At 42.4% G+C, this 23584-nt stretch overlaps 3 protein-coding genes across 4 annotated transcripts; 1 reads left to right on the top strand and 2 right to left on the bottom strand.

The window, feature by feature from the left end:
• Nucleotides 1-6113: 6113 nt before the first annotated feature.
• LOC141674278 (uncharacterized) lies at nt 6114-6434 on the bottom strand. The gene has a single exon (XM_074481000.1). The coding sequence runs from the start codon at nt 6432-6434 to the stop codon at nt 6114-6116; it is 321 nt and encodes a 106-aa protein (XP_074337101.1).
• A 569-nt stretch (nt 6435-7003) lies between these two features.
• On the bottom strand, nt 7004-9042 carry LOC141674277 (uncharacterized). The gene is made up of 3 exons (XM_074480999.1): nt 8894-9042; nt 7413-8304; nt 7004-7300 (listed from the first exon to the last, which is right to left on the bottom strand). The coding sequence occupies exons 1-3, from the start codon at nt 9040-9042 to the stop codon at nt 7004-7006; spliced, it is 1338 nt and encodes a 445-aa protein (XP_074337100.1).
• Nucleotides 9043-18431: 9389 nt separating this feature from the next.
• Nucleotides 18432-23218, top strand: LOC141670454 (putative metal-nicotianamine transporter YSL7). Of its 2 annotated transcripts, XM_074476296.1 has the most exons (7): nt 18652-18792; nt 18894-19005; nt 20530-20693; nt 20966-21063; nt 21159-21293; nt 21520-21709; nt 21790-23218. In XM_074476296.1, the coding sequence occupies exons 3-7, from the start codon at nt 20556-20558 to the stop codon at nt 22894-22896; spliced, it is 1668 nt and encodes a 555-aa protein (XP_074332397.1). In that variant the 5' UTR covers nt 18652-18792; nt 18894-19005; nt 20530-20555; the 3' UTR covers nt 22897-23218. The 2 variants fall into 2 exon arrangements, with proteins under 2 accessions (XP_074332396.1, XP_074332397.1); XM_074476295.1 differs by having other exon boundaries at nt 18432-19005.
• Nucleotides 23219-23584: the final 366 nt, after the last annotated feature.

The following is a 23584-nucleotide window of genomic DNA, read 5'->3' as shown; positions in this document are numbered from 1 at the left end:
AATGTAATTTGAAAAGTTATTTGGAAAATATTATTTTATTAATATTACTATATAAGTATATAATACGTTGATATTATATAAATAAAATTACAAACTGAAATTTGAAAACTCGTAAGCCTAGCATATAATATAATACAAGTACTAATGACTTATTCAAGTTTACTAAAACATTATTTTTGTTGTATAATTAAAAAATTATTTTGACCAAATAATAAATAATACTAATGAAAAGGGCCAAAGAGTTAGAGTTATTGTAACTTTGAGTTTCATGAAACGATCGGCCAAGTTTTTGTAGCCCATTCGCCCAGGTAAATTTTGAGTCATCCAGAAGTTTTATGTTACAATTAAACGGTCCTAACCATTCTATTATGTCTCGTTCAGTTCTGTTGACGGAGGAATTTGGTAACAACAAAAATTGAGATTTCTCGCCGGAATTAAGATCTATGATTGTGGTTGTTCGCCGGAAAATCAAGCGGTGTATGGTGGTTTGTGGTTGTTTTAGCCTGAGATTGATGAGAGTAAATGAGGGCTCTCGTATCAGCTCTCAACTTTTTACACTCTCAATATGCCTACATACCCTTTATATAGGGATCAAGCCTGACGTAGTTCTTGGGGAATAAGAAATCTAATGGTTTTAGACTTCTTATTCCTAGACCCGGTAGAAACCCATCCAGAATTCATCTTGCGCTAGCTTTAGGAATGTCCAACTATGAGGTCCAACCGCAAAGGCCCAAGGCTCGTCCGTAATCGTAGGACTTCACGGATAGTGCATCTCCCTGCGCAAGGATAACACCCGGCTACAGCTATCTCCCTTGATTTACGGACGCAAGTATAACCACGGTTCACCCCAAATGTCGGACGCGTCCCTGTCCCCCGAATGAGGATAACCCACCAGATAACAAGACATGTGATCCTAAGCTCTTGGGTGCAAAGTGCAGGATGACTCCAAAGTTTTCCAACGAGGACACCCGTTGAATACAAGAACAGAGTTCCCAAAACACACACTGAAGTTAACCCCGCATCCCCAACAACGACACCCGTTGAATACAGGAGGAGGCCTTCAATCATCAGGCATACCCATGGAGGCCTTCTAGCTTTTCACGGACATCCCCCTCCTTGACCGTCTCAAGTAGGGAATTTTTCAAAGAGTACTTGCAACAAATACGTTAATAGAAATACCCTTTCCATGCATGCTTTGTCCTAAGCTTTCCTCATGAGAATGCACTGACCACACGTAGGACGCGTCCTAAGACATTGGGTGCGTCTTGACCTTCATGAAGCATGTATTGTTTTCTCAACTACTACCTCTCATAGCATTTCACAATGACAGGACGCGTCCTAAGCCTCTGGGCGCGTACTCCAACCTTCATTGCTAAAAGACCACAATTGCTAGATACCTCCACCATGGTGGGCGCGTCCTACCACCCTAGACACGTTCTACACCAGGTGGGTACTTCCAAAACCTCCTTACCACGGAATTATGCTTGATAAACATTTCCACAACAAGTGGGCACGCCCTACCTACATGGATGCGTCTTCAATCTCCTTTGCCAAAAAGATCACTCTAGTAAGCACTCTCACCATAGTGGACACGTCCTAGACATCATGGACGCATCTAGATGCCCTCTTTTGTAACGCAATACCAATTTTGACTTTAATTATCCCGCGTTTGACCCGCATTAATCCAATGCCAAATTTTGGGTATAACAAAATTTCATTTACAGTTGAAAACAAAACTGGAATTTTTACTCAAAAACCACCAGCAAAAATTTGGATTGCCCCCTTGTTAAACATCAGGACGCGTCCTGAACCCTGGACGCGCCCAAGATTTACATTCACAAAATTGACCATTGCGTGACAGTTGGTGTACACGTAATCCATCTTCTTTTCTATAAATACCCCCAAAACAGAACTTACATCATCATTTTATTCTCTCTCAACAACCGTCGTCGCCGCCGTTCAAGCAAAAATTTCAAGTTCAGAAATCTGGCGATTTAACCGATCATTCTCTGAATTTTCACAGTCGATCAAATCCCCGAGTTCCAAGGTACACAAATCTTCTTTCATTTCTTCATTTCATCGAATAAATCCACTGTAATGAGCAAAAGACCGTTCGTGTTCCCCCTTCTCACTTTACTGTTTTCATTTTCTTCTAAATATATTAGTGTATGTATATGCAAAAAACATCATGTTTTGCTTTTTGATTTTGAATTAAACGTTCTTAGGGTTTTAAGTGAGTTTCCCCCAAATTGATTATTACCAATTAGAATTCCATTGCATTGTAACCATTTTTGACGCGTCTACAAGTCAGGGCGCGTCCTACTTATTTTTATCACCGTTTTGAGTTCCCAACAAAAAGTTGTTAGACGCAATGTCCATCTAGGACGCGTCACCTTAGTACATTTCCTTCGATAGAATTTTAGGACGCGTCTTCACGACACCTTCTCTTTTCCCTTGTTTTTACATATTTTCAGTTTTTAACAATAGACGCGTCCTCAAGATCTTCTTCCTTCTTTTTTCGGCTGGAGGACGCGTCTTCTTCATCACCTTTACATCCATTCAAGGTCCTCAACAAACATCTTGGGATTTATTCCCCACCTTCTACCTCTTTCACACCCGAACTTCCTGAGCTCCATAGGACAAATTCCTTTCTCAAAGCAGAAACACGCATCTTCGAGTCCCTTAAATTAAAAACCTCAATAATGTCAGATTCCAGTCCAAACTCTATGGATCATGTCCCCATAAGCTCTAGGATGAAAAATAAAGGATTAAAACAAAAAAGAACTTCAATCCTTAACAGAAGGTTAGCAATCGAGGATTGGACTGATGATGAAATCAACCCTACTCAATACAAGGTCACCTCGAACGAGGACGCGTCCCCGTCTCCTTCAAATGCATCTCCTGTTGGGGACACGTCTCTTTTTCAGGACGCGCCCTCCCCTCATAGTGAGGGTGAATTTGAGAACATAATTTCTCAGCCCGACAAATATCCCATCTCCCCTCAACAATCCGTATGTCCATTAGAGCACTGGGAACCAAGTGACGTAGAACTTGATTTTGACTAGAAGGAACTTGGAGATCTCCCGAAAACAGAGAAGAACGTCTAGAGGAAGAGAGAAAATAAATTAGCTTGTGTTGGCATGAAATCTACTGCAACAGATCTGGAGATTGGGTGGACGATGAGTTATTACGACATGGAGGGCATCTGGGTGCGTCCTTTTAGGATGATGAGACCCCACATCTTTAACATGGAGAATCTAAGGATCCCAAGGATGGTCCTCACTCCAAAACTCATTTCCTTGGGTGTGGGCCTGCCTTGCACCCGTACATCAAGAAAATTTTGAAGTGGTATGATGTGGCTCCAGTCCAACTTTCCCCGAACTCATACAAATTAGCATGGGTCTTGTACATTATGTATCATAATTTGGGGTTGGGCGCGCCCTTAATGAAAGAATTCAGCTATTTCTTCAGCATCAGGAAGTCTATCCCAGGGTACCATTTATTGGTTGTCAATAAATGGTTAAACAACAACGGGATTAATGAAGGTAAAATCAGCCATGAACGAGACTAGAAGGAACCATTTTTCTACATTTACGATGTGAAGAGAACTCGTGTGCGCTTTAATTTAGAGCCAAGTAAGAAACACTATCAGGACACGTCCTCTTCTACAGGACGCGTCTTATCTTCCATTACTTACTTTTATTTTTGTATATATATATATATATTATAACCCTTCTCTTTCTTCCTTAGATAAAAGAACTCAGAAGGAACTGACAGGAAGGAAGAAAAAGAGAGTAGAGAAGGTGTTGAAGTATGCTGAGAAGCACTTCAACCTTAAGGATATGATCACGGAGGCCAATCTCAAAAAGATTGGGGCTTTGTCTGCAAGGATTGGTTCCATTTGCAAATACCGTGACTTTTACAATGGAAAATCTGTCCTTACTTCTTCTGAGAAAGCTAGAGGGCTCAATGTAACAGAACTTGTCCAACTGGACATCAGTAGACAAGTGGATTTAGAGCAAGGTAAGAACCTTTGGGGATAGGACGCGTCATACGTCTATGACACGTCATGCGTATGTTCACCCTTTCTCTTACATGCATAATTTTAACTTAATCTGATTTGTAAATGTTTCCCACATCCATGTTTTCGTTTTGGGCACGCCTTAATATTATGGCGCGTCTTCTTATAATATTTATGATTGATGTTATTATGTCAAATTTATACTTTCCTCATAGTCCATGTTATAGTTGATGTGTCCTCTAGATAGGACGCGTCATAAGTTTTGGACGCATCACCGTCGCTTTGTTTGACATATATACATGCATTCTTCATGCCTTTATATGCATTTTACTTGACATCTATACATGCATTGACAATCTATAAATTTTTTTCTCGGCGTGTCTTGCTATCAAGACGCGTCTACATTATTCGGCTAACGTTTTTCCATGTTTATGTCACATATATGACTTCTCTTCCAAAAGGATTTGTTATTGGGGCCACCAAAAAGCTGATAGCCAGGAAGCAAACTCCTGTTAAGCCTGATCCAAAGGTTAAAGACCCCTTACCTACTGTCACTCCTCCCCCTCCACCAAAGATCATTGACACAGCAGTGTCAGACATCCCTGATGAGGAGGACGCGCCCTTAAAGCGTCAGAAGATAGTTCCAGATGAACAATCCTTTGTTCTCAGATATCTGGGCACGTCCTCGGCTGGCGACTTCACTGAAAATGAAGTTCGAGGCTGGACTTTCAGGATAGAAGAACAAACAGAGCAATCCATGGTGAGAGCCGCAGCCGAGCTCCATTTGCACGCGAGGCAAAGTGCCAACATGGCTGCTAGACTCAGGGCGCGTCTTGCTGTCACCGACACTGCTAAAATCCAGGCTGAGGACAAGATCAAACTTTTGGAAATGATCATCAAAAACAAGAGGATCATCCTTGGATTAAAAGAGGATGACGCGTCCCCAACGCCTTCTCCACTTCAGCCTCCTCCTCCAAACAACCAGGACAAGCCCCAGGACGCGCCTCCTGCTTAGGGCGCGTCTTATGTTTATTCATGAACTTTTTATTTGAACTATCTTAAGGGTGCAGGCCCTTTCAAGCCTTGCAAGTTGTAATGATTATCTTTGAACTTCGTATGTTTGTACTTTTCATGAAATTTCTCTCCTTTAATTATTTTCATGCATGCTGTGTTTTCCTGACCATCTTGTTTACCTATAGTGGGCGCGTCCTAAGCTGAGGACGCGTCGCCTTTTAGATCTTGTTGTTTTTTCCTGTACTATGTGTTAATTTTATTCTAGCATCATACGCCATAGGGCGCATCCCGCTGCTTGGACGCGTCTTTAATAATCCATTTTCTTAGACTGTTTTGAATTTTCTGAATGGTATATTTTTCCCAAACATGATATCATGTTGTACCTTTGTATTTAGGTAAGGCACAATACATGAGGGGCGCGTCCTAGTGTTTTGATGCGTCTACCCTTTATTTTTGAAGATAATATTTTTAACATATCAGGCTGAACGCGTCCTTAGTAGGGACGCGTTCTTGTTTTTAGTTATGAAGTGCCAAAATTGGAGCAAAAAATTAAAGGAGCATCAACCAAGGTTACTTGGGCGCGTCCTTAGACCCCAGACGCGTCCCATTTTCCATTTTTTACTTGGATTTCTTTAGTGTTTTCTCTATAAATATGCATAAAGAACTCATTCTCAGGGCGCACCCTGTGATTAGGACGCGTCACATAACCAAACAAATCAAACAAACAGCCTTTGGAATTTTTCAAAGTTTTTATTAATACTGCGCTCTGGTGTCAAAAGTGCACCAGTCCCACGACTATTATGCTCTGTGGAGAATTTATTCGAAAAAAATGATCCTTTAACTAGTTCTAAGGTAAGTACTACATGCACTACCCCCTAGGCTAGGAGGAATTTTATTGCTTCTAGACTATAATCTGGGCACAACCCTAAGTATGTAATAAAAAAGATATGTAAGGGGCCAAAGACGCGCCTTAATGATAATACTTTCGGAGATGTTCCACGTTCCACGCTCGCGGAACCAGGTTTCCTTCCAAATCCTCAAGGTTATAAGTCCCTTTCCACAAGATTGCTTTTATCCTTTATGGTCCTTCCCAATTAGATCCAAACACTCCATGCTGGGGATTCTTTGTGTTTGGCATTACCTTCTTAAGCACCAAATCTCCTACCTTCAGCAGCTGTCCCTTTACCTTCTTGTTGTAATACCTTGCAGCACGCTGTTGATATGCCGCAAGTCTCAACTGGGAATTTTCCCTTGTTTCTTCCAAAAGATCCAAATGAAGCCTTTGATTAACCTCTGCATCTTCCTCCGCGTAACGATCTCTACGAAGCGACCCTGAACCAACTTCCACAGGGACCATATCTTCATAACTGTAAGTCAGCATAAACGGAGTTTCTCCCATAGTAGATCGCAGAGTAGTGTTATAGGACCACATCACTTTTAGGAGTTCGTCAGGCCAATTCCCTTTGCGCTCTTCCAGTTTGGTCTTGAGGGTATGCTTTATTATTTTATTCACAACATCTGTCTACCCATTGCTTTGAGGATGATAGACCGCTACAAACTCCTTCTTAACTTTCAGATCCTCACATAGTTGTCATAACTCCTTGCTGTCAAACTGTTTTACATTGTCAGACACAAGCTTGTAAGGGATTCCAAACCTGCACACGATGGAGTTGAAGACAAAATCTTTGATTTTCTTTGCGGTCATAGTCGCCAACGGCATAACTTCCACCCATTTAGTAAAGTAATCAACCGCGACCACTGCATATTTGACATCTCCTTTAGCCTTAGATAATTCTCCAATAAGATCAATTCCCCAAATGGTGAATGTCCATGGGCTTACCATAGGTGTCAAGAGTGTCGCTGGCATAGACGAGTAATTCACAAAGCGTTGGCAGCGACCGCAGGCTCTGACGAAATTTACAGCGTCCTCCTTCATAGTTGGCCAATAATAACCTTGGCGTAAAATTTTTATCGCCAACGAGTTACCCCCGGGTGATTACCATAAATTCCTTCATGAACCTCCCTTAGGATATAATTTCCTTCTTCTTCATCGACGCATCTGAGTAGCGGTTGATTGAAACCTCTCGTATATAGAACTTCATCGTACACCACATACCTTGCAGCCTGGTAGTGGAGTCGACGAGCATTGAACTTATCCTCAATGAGTGTTCTCTTGTGAATGTAGGCAAGAATGGGTGTCATCCATGTTTCCTTGGGAGCTTCATCTATTTGCATCGCCTCCACCTCCGGGATACTAGGAATTTCCTGGATTTCTAAGGGTATAAATCCCAACAAAACTGCCTCTTACTGGGATCCCATTTTTTCCAGGGCATCCCGCGTTGCTATTCTTTTCCCAAGGTATGTATTCCAGCCTAACCTCTTTGAACCTTCCAATCAGGCGCTGCGTGCACCTTAAGTATAGTTCCGTTCGCGGTCCTCGCGCTTGAAATCCCCCATTCACCTTATTTACCACCAGCTCCGAGTCGCTCCTCGCAATTAGGTTTCGCACTCCCATTTCTAAAGCAATCTTTAGGCCATTAATCAATGCTTCATACTCCGCATCATTATTTGTTGCATAAAATTTGAAGTGAATTGCACTCATCAGATGATGGCCTTCCGGAGACACGAGTACTATGCCCGCACATGCTCCTCCATTGTTAATTGCCCCATCTACATACAAGATCCACCAGGGATGTGGGAACTCTTCCAAAAATTCCTCATTATGAGGGGGCTGGAGCACTACCAAAGCCTTATCATCAACAGCAAAATCAAATTCCAACAAGAAATCGGCTAAGGCTTGTCCTTTAATTGCTGTACGGGGCATGTATTCCAAGTCAAACTTTCCCAACTCCACAGCCCATTTCAACATTCTCCCCGATGATTCTGGTTTGTGAAGGACTTGCCGCAGCGGATATGCTGTACGGACTTCAATTCTATGGGCCTGGAAGTATGGCCGTAACTTCCTTGACGCAAAGATCAAGGCATAAACCAACTTCTCCATATTTGTGTAGCGAGTCTCAGCATCGTGCAATTTCTTGCTCACATAATACACTAGTAATTGTTGCTCATCCTCCTCTCTTACCAGCACAGCGCTGATTGAATACTCAGACACTGCAAGGTACAGTATTAGAGATTCTCCATCTAATGGTTTCGACAATATGGGAGGGTTTCCCAGTAGTTCCTTGATCCTCCTAAAAGCCTCTTCACATCCTGGTGTCCACACGAAGTCTTTCCTTTCCAACTTAATTGCCTTAAAGAATTCCTTGCATCTATCGGATGATTTGGAAACAAAACGATTCAACGCGATCCTCCCAGTTAAACTATGCACTTATTTCACATTGGTGGGTGATTTCATATCCACCAATGCCTTGATCTTCGCGAGGTTGGCTTCAATTCCCCTATAGTTGACGATGAACCCAAGAAACTTGCCCGACTCCATGCCAAACACACACTTTTGTGGATTCAACTTCATGCGAAAACTCCTCAGGATGTCAAACATTTCCATCAAGTGCCTGATATGGTCATTTGCCTCCTTGGATTTTACCAACATATCATCCACATATACCTTCATGGTTTTCCCAATCTGGTTTTTGAACATCATGTTTACCAACCGCTGGTAGGTCGCGCCAGCGTTGATCAATCCAAACGGCATCCCTATATAGCAGTATAGCCCCCTTTCAGTGATGAAGGATGTATGCTCCTGATCGGGACCATACATGGGAATTTGATTGTAACCAGAATAGGGATCCATAAAGCTTAATAAGGCATGCCCTGCAGTCGCGTCAACCCACCGATCAATTCGTGGGAGCGGAAAGCTGTCCTTCGGGCAAGCCTTATTGAGATATGTGAAATCCACACATGCCCTCCACTTCCCATTCGGCTTTTTTACGAGCACCAGATTTGCGAGCCACTCGGGGTAGTAAGATTCTTTGATTAACCCCACTTCCAACAATCGGTCCACCTCTTCCTTTAATGCTATCGCCCTTTCCCCGCTCACGGGGCGACATTTTTATCATATGCTCGTGTAATTAGGGAAGATGTTTAACCGATGACACATTACCCCTGGGTCGATTTACCATGTCTGAATGACTCCATACGAAGACATCGAGATTTTTAACCAGAAATTGGGTAAGTCTTTCCCTCATTTCATCACTTAGCTGATATCCCACCTTCAAAACCTTGTTTGGGTCATCCTCATCGACCGAAACAGATATTGTGTCTTCGACCGACCCCGTTTTCTCGGCAGGCATAGGGATCCTAGGATCTAGATCAAAATCAAAGTCCCGGGGGTCCTCGACCTCCATTCTTGTATTCGAGGGCGCGTCCCCATGTGTGGGAGCATCCACCTTAGAACAAGGCATGGCTTTATGCAATGCGGGGTGAAGGGCGCGTCCTCGTTTTGAGGAGCATCAACCTGAATTCCCTTCTCATTCTTCAAGGGCGCGTCCTCGTTTTGAGGAGCATCCATTTTGAGGCTACTTTCGATACTTTGTAAAATCTCACTTCTTCCTTCTAACTTTTCTCCGTTGACCTCCTTTTGCATGATCCCCTCTATATGGTTTACCACGACTTCTTCCACCCTACGGATCCTCGAAACAATCCTCGACGTCAAAACGGGGGTCTCGGTAGCATGAGTTCCTTCTTCCTCTGGACCTTCCACAAAATAATGGGCATAAACCTCCCCACTTGGTTTTGTCTGAATATCCTCCGCATCCTCAAATGGAAGACCTTTTCCCTCATACCTTCTCCTGCAAAATTCTTTAACAGCCTTGTGATAGCAGTCGCGTGACTCGTATTGCGATCCTCTCAGACTACCCACTCCGTTAGGCGTTGGGAACTTTATCATCAAGTGATGTATCGAGGTTATCACCCTGAACGCTCGCAACCAAGGTCTGCCCACCAACACGTTGTGCGCGGAGTCCTGATCCAGCACTTTAAAGTCTATCACTTAAGTGACATATAGAGCCCCTTCCCCGATTGTGACAGGAAGCCTAACCGAACCCATGACTCTTATAGCCCCTCCAGTAAAGCCGTAGACGTGGGCGTCTTTAAAATTCATGTCACTATCTGGAAAACCCAATTTTTTGTATGTGCTGTAATACAGGATGTTCATAGAGCTTCCGTTGTCCAAGAAGACGCGATGCACGTTCATTGCCCCAATAAGCATAGTTATCACCAGCGCATCGTTATGGGGATGATGTACCCATCTTGGCTCTCTTTCCATGAACTTAATGTCAGTTGATTCCCTTTTGAATATTTTTGGAGGTCCATCTTCCAAGCTATGAATATTGGTGAGTGGTGGATGTCGTGCCTCTCTTGCATTTGTTTCCAACGCCCGATTACTATCACCGACAAAGGGGTGTCCTCCAAAAATTACCCCGATACTGCCAGCTCTTTGGAACTTAACCTCCGTTGCCTTTTCAACGTCTTCCGCCCGCGGGGGCTGCCTTTCATCTTTCCCCTTGTCATCACTTCCCATGCGTCATTTTACCTTGTCAATCCATTCTCCCAGTTATCTAGCCTTGATCAATTCTTCAATTTCATCTTTTAGGTGATGACACTCGTGGGTGTCATGACCGGTGGACTCATGGTAATCACAATACTTCTTCTTGTCTCTACTCTGCCATGAAGTCAAACGGTCTGATTTCTTGAAGATTCCTCTGTCCTTATTCACCTCAAAGATGTGATCAATAGATGCTGCTAGTGGAGTGTAATTGCTCACCCTCTTTTTATAGTTTGATGGTGGACTTCATTCTCTCTGCGTGTTCACGGTATTCACCCTTTTAGGACTTCGGGCATTCCGCCGGTAATCTGGGCTTACGGACCTGTCTCTCCTATTAGCTTGCCCCTTGGAGTTGTGGGTGTTATTATTCTTCTTTGTTTCAGCAAGTAAATGTTCAATCACTTTGAAGGATTCCGCCTGCGCAAGTACATCTGCCAATGACACAGGATCCTTTCCTTGCAGGTGTTTCCTGAAATCTGTTCCTACAAGCAGACCAACTATAAGGAGTATTTTCAGTATCTCTTCAGTTGCGTCCCTCACCAAAGTAGACTCTGCATTGAACCTTTTAAAGTATGAGGTAAAACTTTCCCCTTCTTTCTGTTTCACATTGGCCAACGTGGTAACCGGTGGCGTATATTTTACTGCAGCCTGGAACTGAGTTAGAAACAAGGTTTTCATCTGTTCCCAAGATGTGATCACCCCTGGACCAAGTTTTTGGAACCATTATTGAGCACCTTTTCTAAAGGTGGCTGCCAGGAGATGGCATCATGCCAAATCAGGTACTTGATATACATCCATTTCAATGTTAAAACGCCCCAGGAATTTCACGGGGTCGGAGTTCCCATGAAAACGCAAGTCATTGGTTGTGTTCCTGTATCCTGCAGGCAGCTGCGTTTCCCTCACAACAGCAATAAAAGAGGATGGAGCTTGTGCAATCGTTGTAACCCTACCTCCTTCAAGATGGTTGAGCAACCTCTTAAGATCATTCACGTTGAACGTCCCTACCCCAGGAATAGTTTGGACGATGGGTTGTTCCCCTTGGTTACCCCCCGGGTGTACCGGTGGATCTTGCCGCCCCTCGCCCTGAGGTTGCGGCTGTGGTATGTTTCCATCTCGATTTTGAGCATTCCCTTTCGCATGAGGTTCCTCCTGATCGCGTCGTGGTATTTTTTCATTATTTTGCAACCTTTCTTGACCTTGAGCGATGTCAAGGTCATGCAAACGCGTCCTGGTTCCACTACCCTTAACACTGTGGGAAGCTATATGAACAATGACGAGGGGTTCTCCTATAGAGGGCGCGTCATCTCTTCATCCATTATATGGCACCCTTCCATGATGATATCTCATCCTTCCTCGTCCATTCCCCTGATAGCCTCAGCCATAGTTTCCAAACCTTCCTCGCGGAGGGGCACGCTCATGCTCGGTCTGTAGGGGGCACACACGTTGTATCACGGGGCCTCGTGTCTCCAGCGCTTCTTTCTTTCTGCCTTTCCACCAACAACATTCTCAAATCATCATCTCCCAAACTTATGCCAAGCCTTCTCTTCGGAGTCGAAAAATCTCTTCTTTCCTCATCTGGGTTTTAAATATTTTCCGCAGGACGATGCTCGTCCATTGTACTTCCAGACCTGTATGGATGTGGTGTATCTTGATTACCGGGATGAGGCCTTGCTCTACCATCCGTGTCCTCGTTGACAAGCTCCACAATAGGTTCTATATCATCAGAATATTCCAAACACCGCGGAGTGATTCGCGGGTTTTCTCTGCTGGCTTGGGCATCCCTCTCAACTACGGGTGCTTTTCCCATGGCGTGGCCATGACGGGTAAACGATGACCCCTCCTCGTCCTGTGATGCTCCACTGTATTCAGTCTTGACTGAAAACTGTTAAGTGTATCCCCCATACAGTACAATTGCTCTAAGATATCAGCGTTGCTGATGAGAATTGGAGGTGTTCCTCCCACATCTGGAGCTCTCGGGGGATCTGCCATATTTATGGGCACGTAGGGTTCGTGGGGAGTGTAGCCTCCCTCGCCCTCTCCTTCAGATCTTCTATCACTTCCATCATAAGAACTTCCATCATGATTGTAAGTCATCTTTTCCTCCCAATATTACGATCTTAATCAGCCCCCTTTTTCTAGCGCCAATTTGTTGACGGAGGAATCTGGTAACAACAAAGGTTGAGGTTTCTCGCCGGAATTAAGATCTATGACGGTGGTTCTTCGCCAGAAAATCAAGCGGTGTGTGGTAGTTTGTGGTTATTTTAGGCTGAGATTGATCAGAGTAAGTGGTGGCTCTCGTATCAGCTCTCAACTTCTTACCCTCTCAATGTTTCTACGTACCCTTTATATAGGGATCAAGCCTGACGTAGTTCTTTGGGAATAATAAATCTAATAGGCTTAGACTTCTTATTCCTAGACCCGGTAGAAGCCCATCAAGAATCCATCTTCCGCTAGCTTTAGGAATGTCCAACTATGAGGCCCAACCACGAAGGCCCAAGGCTCTTTCATAATCGTAGGACTTCACGGATAGTGCATCTCCCTGGGCAAGGATAACACCCTGCTACAGCTATCTCCCTTGATTTACGGACGCAGGTATAGCCACGGTTCACCCCAAATGCCGGACGCGTCCCTTTCCCCCGAATGAGGATAACCCACCAGATAACTGGACAGATGATCCCAAGCTCCTGGGTGCAAAGTGCAGGATGACTCCAAAGTTCTCCAACGAGGACACCCGTTGAATACAAGAACAGAGTTCCCAAAGCACAAACCGAAGTTAACCCCGCATCCCCAACGAGGACACCCGTTGAATACAGGAGGAGGCCTTGAATCATCAGGCATACCCCTAGAGGCCTTCTAGCTTTTCATGGACATCCCCCTCCTTGACCGTCTCAAGGAGGGAATTCTTCAAAGAGTACCTGAAACAAATACGTTAGTAGAAATAATTATCCATTACCCTTTTTCATGTATGCTTTATCTTAAGCTTTCCTCATGAGAATGCACTGACCACACGTAGGACGCGTCCTAAGACATTGGGCGCATCTTGACCTTCATGAAGCCTGTATTGTTTTCTCAACTACTACCTCTCATAGCATTTCACAGTGACAGGACGCGTTCTAAGCCTCTGGGCGCGTACTCCAACCTTCATTGTTAAAAGACCACAATTGCTAGATACCTCCATCATGGTGGGCGCGTCGTACCACCCTAGACACGTTCTACACCAGGTAGGTGCTTCCAAAACCTCCTTACCACGGAATTATGTTTGATAAACATTTCCACAACAAGTGGGCGCGCCCTACTTACATGGACGCGTCTTTAATCTCCTTTGCCAAAAAGATCACTCTAGTAAGTACTCTCACCATAGTGGACACGTCCTAGACATCATGGACGCGTCTAGATGCCCTCTTTTTGCAACGCAATACCAATTTTGATTTTAATTATCCCGTGTTCGACCCGCATTAATCCAATGCCAAATTTTGGGTATTACAAGTTTAGTTCCTTTCATTCCGCTCATGAGTTATCAAATAAGTCCCAGGAAAGTGAAAAATATTTCCCTGCCTAATTTATTTCTTAGTTTCCTTTTACTTAAATAAGTTTATAATACATGTATATTTTATAAGCTTTATATTCAAGTTGCAATTATTTTTACAAGAATACATTGCGAGTTTATATGTAACTTTTTTTATCTCATATGTTAATTCGGGTAACATATGTTGCAAATATATATATAAAGTTTATTATATTTTGAAATAAATTCGATAATATGAATATTTTTGATAAATTATCTAAAAATTAAAGTTAAAAATTTAATCGATTCATTCTTTTATATTATGCACATAAATTCCAACCAAATTAAAATCCAGCTACTCACATAAAAGCAGATGTTAGTGTATTGTAGAGGCCTATTGTAAGACCCTTAGGCTGGATTTCATTTTTGGATCGAGATTCACCTGGCGGCGACACAGACTAGACGCCAGGCGGGGACTCAGATTGAGCGCCAAACGGCGACACGGACTAGTTTCCAGGTGGGGACTCAGATTGGGCGCCAGGCGGTGACACGGACTAGTCGTCAGGTGGCAACGCAAACTTGAGCTGCTGTGTTTGTGTGGGATTGCTGGTTGGTCTAAATGTGGGCGATACTGAGTTGGGAGAAAAGTTGGGAGTCCAAGATGACTAAGGCATGGTCAAAACCGTAGGCACATGGGGGCTGAGATATATATACACTATATATATGCATAACTGCTGGAATATGCACTAGTGGGTGGTTGGGATAAGTACCTTGCAGTTATGGTTCAAGACTTGATGGGAAATAACTGATTGGAGGAATTCAAAATCAGGGAACCGCTTGTAACTGCCAGCAGTTGGGGCTGTTGGGCCTGTTGTGGCTGTTGGGGGCCGGGACCAGGCTCCTATATATATAGATAGGCATTGTGAGAATGTAATCATGCATATTGGCTTGTATGAAAAAAAAATGTATCCATATGTTAGGCAGTATGGAAAAGTCTGTAAACATATGTTGGGTTGTATTATTATGCTAGGCAGTAACCTAAGTCTGTAAGCATAATCGAGTTGTATCCCTATATTGTTGGTCAATAGAAGGTTATGCATTCAGGCTCGTAATCTGTTGTTCTTACATTTGCTTGGTAATTAGACACACTTAGCACACACGATTGGTTCCTGTTGTGCGTTGGTTGAATATCATATCCGTTGTGCTTGGGTTTGCTGGGGTTGTTGGTGCTGCCGGGGCTGCTGGGCGACAACCTCTCGGAAGGCTGACTGCTTGGGCGCATTGGTGGGCAACTGAGTAGGCCGGACGGATCAGAGAATTCAGGGTTGAAAATATGACCCCGTGACAAGTCGCTGCGTTGATCAGTTTGGGATTTGACATGATGACTGGATCATGTGGGAGGAAAGTTGATTTTGCTGGATTTCAAAAAAGTGTTGGGCGAGTCCATGGTCAGAAATTTGGTGCCATTGATAAGGAAATGCAGGGCCATGAAGTATGATCTTGGTGACTTTAAAAATGCTCTTGGGGATCAGTACGACTCCATAGAGAGAAGGTTCAAGGAGATCTCTTTTCGAGTTGGGATGTTGGCTGATCGTTGGTTAAGCGAAGTAGAATGAGTTGAGTTTTACTTGGAGTTATCAAGGCGAGATGCTGGAGATATTTCGTTGGGTGATGATGGAGATCACTCTGGGCTTGAAACTTCTGTTCAAGGTGGGAAAAGTGCAAGAATTGCACAAAAGTCATCTCTCTTTGGTGGAGGCGCATCTGATTTTTGAGGCAGTCATGGTGACTGTGGCGCAGCGTGGGGGCATTGGCGTGAAGGTTCAGCGATGAGGGCTGGACTATGTTACAGATTTGGTGACAAGTGTTGGAAACACTAACCACGGTTATGTGGTGTGCAGATCGATGGTGGCTGATTTGTTTATGGCGATTGGCGTGCATCATGGGTATATGATTCTTCCGGGGACAGGTCTTGTTAAGGGAAGAGCGCTGATCTTGGATTTTGGTTATGTTGGCTTTTGGATAGTTAACATTGCTGGGCTATGTTGGCCTTTGGTCGCTCATATGGATTGAAGTGACTTGGAGGAATATGATCATGGTTGAAACATGTTCATGATTTGAGATGGCTGGGTTCCTATTGGTTTGACAAGGGTAAGAAGAAAATGCAGAAGTTGTGGACTGTTCAAGTGCTGGTTGGCGACATTATATTTGGGATCAGATTATTTTTGCCGACGCATCTCTACAAGGCAACAAACTTGGTATTTTTCTGAAAGGGGGCCTAAGTCAATGTCTCTAAGGGTGGTAGACGCTGCTGGAACTTAAGTCAGGATGATATTGGATGTGTAGGCGACTGTGCGATTACACATGATCATCTGAATTTTGGTGACTAAAGGGGAGAAACCTTGGAGGTTAATCTAATCAACTGGTGATAGCTGACTGGGTTTGACAGTGGCAGGAACCGTAGTCGGATTTGCAGCATTGGTTCATAGGCGTTGGTTTCGCTACTAGGGGAGACGGACTTCTCATAGTTGCTGCTGATTTGATGAGGACATCAAACTCAGGAGGTGTGGGAGGGTTTGTAAGACCCTTAGGCTAGATTTCATTTTGGGATCGAGATTCACCTGGCAGCGACACGGACTAGTCGCCAGGCGGGGACTCAGATTGAGCGCCTGGCGGCGACACGGACTAGTCGCCAGGCGGGGACTCAGATTGGGCGCCAGGCGGTGACACGGACTAGTCGCCAGGCGGCAACGCAGACTTGAGCTGCTGTGTTTATGTGGGATTGCTGGTTGGTCTAAATATGGGTGACACTGAGCTGGGAGCTCAGTTGGGAGTCCAAGATGACTAAGGCATGGTCAAAACCGTAGGCACATGTGTGACACATGGGGGCTGAGATATATATGCACTATATATATGCATAAGTGTTGGAATATACACTAGTGGGTGGTTGGGATAACTACCTTGCAGTTATGGTTCAAGACTTGGTGGGAAATAACTGATTGAAGGCATTCAAAATTAGGGAATCACTTGTAACTACCAGCAGTTGGGGCTGCTGGGCCTGTTGTGGCCGTTGGGGCTGCTGGGGCCGGGACCAGGCTCATATATATATAGATAGGCATTGTGAGAATGTAATCATGCATGTTGGCTTGTATGCACAAAACATGTATCCATATGTTCGGCAGTAGGGAAAAGTCTGTAAACATATGTTGGGTTGTATTATTATGCTAGGTAGTAAACTAAGTCTGTAAGCATAATCGAGTTGTATCCTTATATTATTGGTCAATAGAAGGTTGGTATTCAGGCTCGTAATCTGTTGTGTCTTACATTTGCTTGGTAATTAGACACACTTAGCACACACGATTGGTTCCTGTTGTGCATTGATTCAATATCATATCCGCTGTGTTTGGGTTTGCTGGGGTTGCTGGTGCTGCCGGGGCTGCTGGGCGACAACCTCTCAAAAGGCTGACTGCTTGGGCGTGTTGGTGGGCGACTGAGTAGGCTGCACAGATTAGAGAATTCAGGGTTGAAAATCTGACCCCGTGACACCTATACTAGTGACCATGGTTGTAAAAATCGCCGATTTTGACGATTAATCGGCCGATTAATCGTCAAACGGCGGGCTACCGATCAAATTCAGTGAAAACGGCCGGAAAAATGTTTTCTGAGAAATCCGGTCAAAATCCGGTCAAACCTGGATCAAAATCGGTTGAAAATCAAAAATTGGGTCCGAAATAAGCAGAGTTTTCAATCTTAATCATCGATCCGCACAAATCAAACGCCATATGTGTGTGTAGGGTGTGTGTTATGTAATCCTTGATTGATTGCATGTAATGATGATGCTTTATCACGAGATATATAAACAGAGTGATTGAATGTAATGGTGATTCCGGAAGAATAAACAACGAGATGCTCTTAAGTTTTGAATGATACAAAAATGGTGGTTTAGGTGGTTTACTGGGGAAGATGGTAAAGGCGGCTAAAGAAAAGTGATAGGATAGATACCTAGATACAGAGATGAGGAAGATAGTTGAGGGGGTTTACTAATATATAATTGTAGATGTGGTAGTGGTATGAGCCACATTTGGACAAGTTTACAAACCATACTAATAAGCCCATTTTCTTATATTTTTATTTAAATATTTTTAATTTAATATTAAAAATATATCCGATTTTTACACCGATTAATCTCCGTATTACCAATTAATCCCTAATCGGTAGCTTTACCGATTAGTACCGATTTCCGATTTTTACAACCATGCCAGTGACCGGTGCATAAGGGAAGCGAGCTGAGTTTTGGTTATAGTGGTTGAAATTAACTTTTTTCTTAAGGAAGCAGTGGGGCCGTTCGCTTATTCTAAAGAAAAGACCATTTCTCTGTAGTATGAGTCCGTTAATTAGGCTAGCGTCCCCCTAGTGTCCTAGTCTAGTCCTGTCAGAATCGCTCCATTTTCTCCACTCCCGATACAAAAAACACCAAACAATACTATACCTACCTTTAATAACCACGACATTTCATCATTTCGAGAACCACCTCGAAAACCACACCCCCTCCCCTGACCACACTCTCCTCCACCCCCGCCATGGCCACCCAACGCATTACCGACGAAGCCCCACAAAAGCCCAAGTACACAACAGCCGACAACGACGAAGACTACAGAGAGTCAGTAGAAATGATGTTCGAGTCCAAACAAGTCCCCTCCTGGCAAAACCAGCTCACTCTCCGTGCTTTTGTCGTCAGCCTTTTTCTCGGCATCTTGTTCACTTTTATTGTCATGAAACTTAACTTGACTACTGGTATTATTCCTTCTTTAAATGTTTCTGCTGGCCTTCTTGGCTTCTTTTTTGTCAAGACGTGGACTACCTTTTTGAGCAGAAGTGGGTTGTTGAAACAGCCGTTTACTAGACAGGAGAATACTGTCATTCAGACCTGCGTTGTTGCCACTTCCGGCATCGCTTTCTCCGGTACACTTTCCTCTTTTTTATGCATCATTAGAATATAATATATGATCCAGTTGAGACGTTTTTAACGTTTTCTGGGGCCGACAATTTTAGGTTTTAGGAGAACCCGTAACTTTATTAGTGCTAATATTTTATGTTTTAATGGTACTCTATGATTTGATTTGGTGGTTCTGCTAATTTATTATCAGACATGTTCACATTTAAACCAATGTCCGTAGATTATTTATTTACAAGTCGAATTGAGACCGTAGGACCAATGTGTCTGCAATTTTTTGTTATGTTTTTTTTGTTAAAGAACAATACTCACTTTCTAAGTCTAAATTAGTTCTCTATATATTTATAAGTGTGCTAAATTTTTTATTGTTTAATGCTTATATATTTTAAAAAAATTATAGTAGTTAACGAATGCAAGAGAAGGAAAAATTGGAAAGAAAACCCTGTGTTATATAGTGCCTACCATTGGCCTATAAATGATAACTTGGATGTACATGATGAAATTATCAGTCATGTACAATGGATAAGGCTTTAGTAAGTAGGATGACAAAAACAAATTGATAATGGTTTCGTGTAAGGATTTCCAGATTTTTGTTTGTGCATATATATTTAGAAGGATAGGGCCCATTGTTCCATTATTTGAGGTCATGCATTTTTGGTCCTTATGATTTGAATAACAGAAATTAGAGTTTTTTACTTCAAAAGTGTACTCATCTGCTCAAAAATACACACTGGTTTTGGCATTTTCCTAATTTAAAAATTTTAATTTATTTTTTCATTTAAAAAAATAAACCGAAAAAAGTACAAGATTTTACATTTTTGACAGGGAGGCCAGTATGTTTTCAGTTATATATTGACAGTTTCTGAGGTTGTAGGAATTCACTAAGTACTGCTATATTGGTGCAAGATGTATAGACACTTAAATTTTGAGGTAAATATGTTTAGAGAAATACTGCCTTAAAACCAATAAAGTAGTGCCAAACAATAATTTGGCATGACAGTAGTGCATGTTCCATGGCTGCTCTTGTGAATCGAATTAGTGGTGTGGTGACCATCAAATTATGTGGCTCCTCAGGGGTGTGTCCTTCATAACTCATAAGTGAATTTATTATCAGAACTGGCGCTTCTCCATTTGAAAATGTCGCCACACTATTTTTTTAATGTTGGTAGTTTTCTGTCTGCTACTGTTGGCACATTATCTTCAAGATTGTATCGTCTATATTTTTATACGTATCTTTTGAATCCGTAATGATATTTAGACAGCATAGTACACCGGGTTAATACATAGTAACCTAAGGTTCAAACGAAATAAACTGAAACTTAAGAAATATCTTTAAACGTGTTCTGTAAAATAAAATTTTGGTTGTAGACTGTATGAGATTATCAGTCTGGCCTAGTACCTCTTCGTCTATGAATGTCACCTCTTGCTTTACCTTCATAAATTCCGTTAGACATGTTGCATTGTGCATTAACAGACTAAAATATTAGCATTTAACTTGTTAAACCTACTTCTTATGATGTTTTAATTAACAGGAGGCTTTGGTAGCTACCTGTTTGGCATGAGTGAGATTGTAGCAAAACAATCAACCGAAGCTAATGCTGCACAAAATATAAAAAATCCTCAGCTACATTGGATGATTGGATTTCTATTTGTTGTTAGTTTTCTTGGACTATTCTCTGTGGTGCCACTTCGAAAGGTACACATACAGGTTTTGTGCGATCCAGCACTCTTTCATTGCAGAAATTAGAAATACAAGTATCCTATTGAAAGAATAAATCCACCAAATGCTTAGATAAGTGTTGCAAAGTAGTTCTATTACATTTTGATCATTGCCATCTTTGAGTATTTTAATTGCGGCAAAGCATGATGCTTACATTCATGGAAAGTTCCAATTTATAAAGCGAGACTAAATGAAACTTGCACTAAATTTGTCAGTGTCTTAGTTCGCTTCTTTTTAAATTTTTGCAGATAATGATCATAGACTTCAAACTGATTTACCCAAGTGGCACTGCGACTGCTCACCTAATAAACAGCTTCCACACTCCTCAAGGAGCCAGGCTAGCTAAGTGAGGATGTTATCATATATCCTGTATTAATCCCAGTATATACTTGAAATGTTCAATTTAATTTTCACAATCTCCTTTTCATCAATTCACTGCAGAAAACAAGTTAAAGCTCTGGGAAAATTTTTCTCATTCAGCTTCGTGTGGGGTTTCTTCCAGTGGTTCTTCACTGCTGGCGATGCCTGTGGATTCAAAGAGTTCCCTACGTTTGGACTTGAAGCTTATAGAAACAAGTATGTAATTGTGAGCTAATCTAAGAATCTTGTGCCTCTTAGTTTTGAATTAATTTGAAGTAAGGGTGAAACAGATAAATTATTGATATTGTTTGAGCAATCGTTTTTTTTAAAGTTCAAAGTGTGTTTGTACATGTTAAATATCAAGATCTATTGTTTTAATCATCCTGTATTGTTCCTATTTGAGTCCTGACAGTTTTTATCGTTCTATATAAAAAATCTGTAGGTTTTTCTTTGACTTCTCAGCAACTTATGTTGGTGTGGGAATGATTTGTCCATATCTGATCAATGTTTCATTACTACTTGGAGCAATTATTTCTTGGGGTATAATGTGGCCTCTCATCGAGGACAGGAAGGGGCATTGGTACCCTGCAGACCTTAGCCCAAGCAGTCTCAATGGTTTGCAAGGTTACAAGGTAATTTTCTTTCGTTGTTATTTTAAGCATACACGAAAAGGCATGCTATATTTTACCCACCTTTCAATCTTCCTTTTCAGGTATTCATAGCCATAGCCATGATCCTTGGTGATGGTCTCTATAATTTCTTAAAAGTCTTGGGTCATACTTTATTTGGATTGTCTCGCCAAATTCGGATGAAAAAACCTGAAACGTTACCAGTAGAAGCTGGTCAGTCTTCCACAGAAACTCCATCTCTGTCATATGATGATGAGCGTAGAACCCAGATGTTCCTCAAGGACCAAATCCCAACGTGGTTTGCAGTGGCTGGTTATGTCACTGTTGCTATTATATCTGCTGCAACTCTTCCTCATATCTTTCCACATCTAAAGTGGTACCATGCTGCTGTCATATACATTTTTGCACCAGTACTAGCCTTTTGCAATTCTTATGGTACTGGTCTCACCGATTGGTCCCTGGCTTCTACCTATGGAAAGCTTGCTATCTTTACAATTGGGGCATGGGCAGGAGCTTCACATGGTGGTGTTCTTGCGGGATTGGCAGCTTGTGGAGTTATGATGAACATCGTCTCCACTGCATCTGACCTGATGCAGGACTTCAAAACAGGTTATATGACCCTGGCTTCACCTAGGTCAATGTTTGTGAGCCAAATTATTGGAACTGCTATGGGTTGTGTAATATCCCCATGTGTCTTTTGGCTCTTCTACAAGGCCTTCAATAATCTTGGAGTCCCTGGTTCAGAGTACCCAGCCCCTTATGCACTTGTATATCGCAACATGTCAATTTTGGGGGTTGAAGGATTTTCAGCATTACCAAAGAACTGTCTCAAGCTTTGCTATGTGTTCTTTGCCGCTGCCATTGTTGTCAATGCCATTAGAGATGCAGTGGGAAAGAAGCGATCAAAGTATATTCCACTTCCAATGGCAATGGCTATTCCATTTTTTCTTGGGGGTTACTTTGCCATTGACATGTGCGTTGGAAGCCTGATACTATTTGTTTGGCAAAAACTAAACAAGACAAAAGCTGATGCATTTGGCCCTGCTGTAGCTTCAGGATTAATTTGTGGAGATGGGATATGGACTTTACCCAGTTCCATACTAGCATTAGCGGGAATAAACCCACCTATTTGCATGAAATTTCTCTCGAGGAAAACAAATACTAAAGTTGATGGTTTCTTAGGATCTTAACTCTCTAGAGTATTGTCTCAGCACGGCTTCTTGTTTCTTCCGGTCCCAAATTGCATATGATTGTCTCCTCCTTTTTCCCCATTAAATAGATACATGCCCCCTCCCCAACCCCGAATGGGAAGAGTACATATCACTTGAATCAGTTATCTTCTTGAGTATTATTAGCTTTCTTTCTGTCAGACAAATATCCCATGTAAAATTTCTTAACGGTCTTAGTGATTGTTGCAGTATTGGGCATGCATATACATGTCTTAATAGCACAAATGAAGCAGTAGCAGTTGTACTTGCATCAATCATATTCTCAAACCATTAGTCTTTTCTACTTATGCTTGTTCTAATTAAATTGTGCATAATGATGTTTACATTTGACACCAGTTGCCTGAAACTACAATTTTGGCGGGGCCAGTGCCCGTCCTGTTTTGGTACAGGCAAATTACTTATTTGCTTCTTCTGATTGCGCTACTCTGGCTAATTCTCAGGTATTGTTTAAATGCCATAGTACGATGCATTGTTCTTGCATGTAGAACTGATGAAGTGACTATCATCAAGTTTGCATAGCTAATAGGGTTTATTGTCTTAAGTTGCAGAAGTGGCACAATATAGCAGTACTCTGAAGTCTGAACACAGTCTTAAGTTGCAGGAATTAGCATAATATAGTAGTATTGTGAACACAACAATGGTAGCACAT

This window comes from Apium graveolens, chromosome 7 (genome assembly GCF_009905375.1).
Source record: "Apium graveolens cultivar Ventura chromosome 7, ASM990537v1, whole genome shotgun sequence".
NCBI classification, from domain to species: domain Eukaryota; kingdom Viridiplantae; phylum Streptophyta; class Magnoliopsida; order Apiales; family Apiaceae; genus Apium; species Apium graveolens.
The sequence above is the reverse complement of the archived record's forward strand: the minus strand, read 5'-3'. Positions and strand labels throughout refer to the sequence as shown.

Bases quoted from the DNA above. Each gene is read 5' to 3' on its own strand.
- LOC141674277 (XM_074480999.1), bottom strand. From the start codon at position 9,042: ATGTCGCCCCGTGAGCGGGGAAAGGGCGATAGCATTAAAGGAAGAGGT. The intron at 8,305-8,893 runs GTGTGGATTTCA...ATCATCCGATAG, and splicing joins GAATGGGAAGTGGAGGGCAT to ATGCAAGGAATTCTTTAAGG. The intron at 7,301-7,412 runs GTTAGGCTGGAA...TTAGAAATCCAG, and splicing joins TGATTGGAAGGTTCAAAGAG to GAAATTCCTAGTATCCCGGA.
- LOC141670454 (XM_074476295.1), top strand. From the start codon at position 18,624: ATGGCCACCCAACGCATTACCGACGAAGCCCCACAAAAGCCCAAGTAC. The intron at 20,694-20,965 runs GTACACATACAG...AAATTTTTGCAG, and splicing joins CTGTGGTGCCACTTCGAAAG to ATAATGATCATAGACTTCAA. The intron at 21,710-21,789 runs GTAATTTTCTTT...CTTCCTTTTCAG, and splicing joins ATGGTTTGCAAGGTTACAAG to GTATTCATAGCCATAGCCAT.
- LOC141674278 (XM_074481000.1), bottom strand. From the start codon at position 6,434: ATGGGAGAAACTCCGTTTATGCTGACTTACAGTTATGAAGATATGGTC.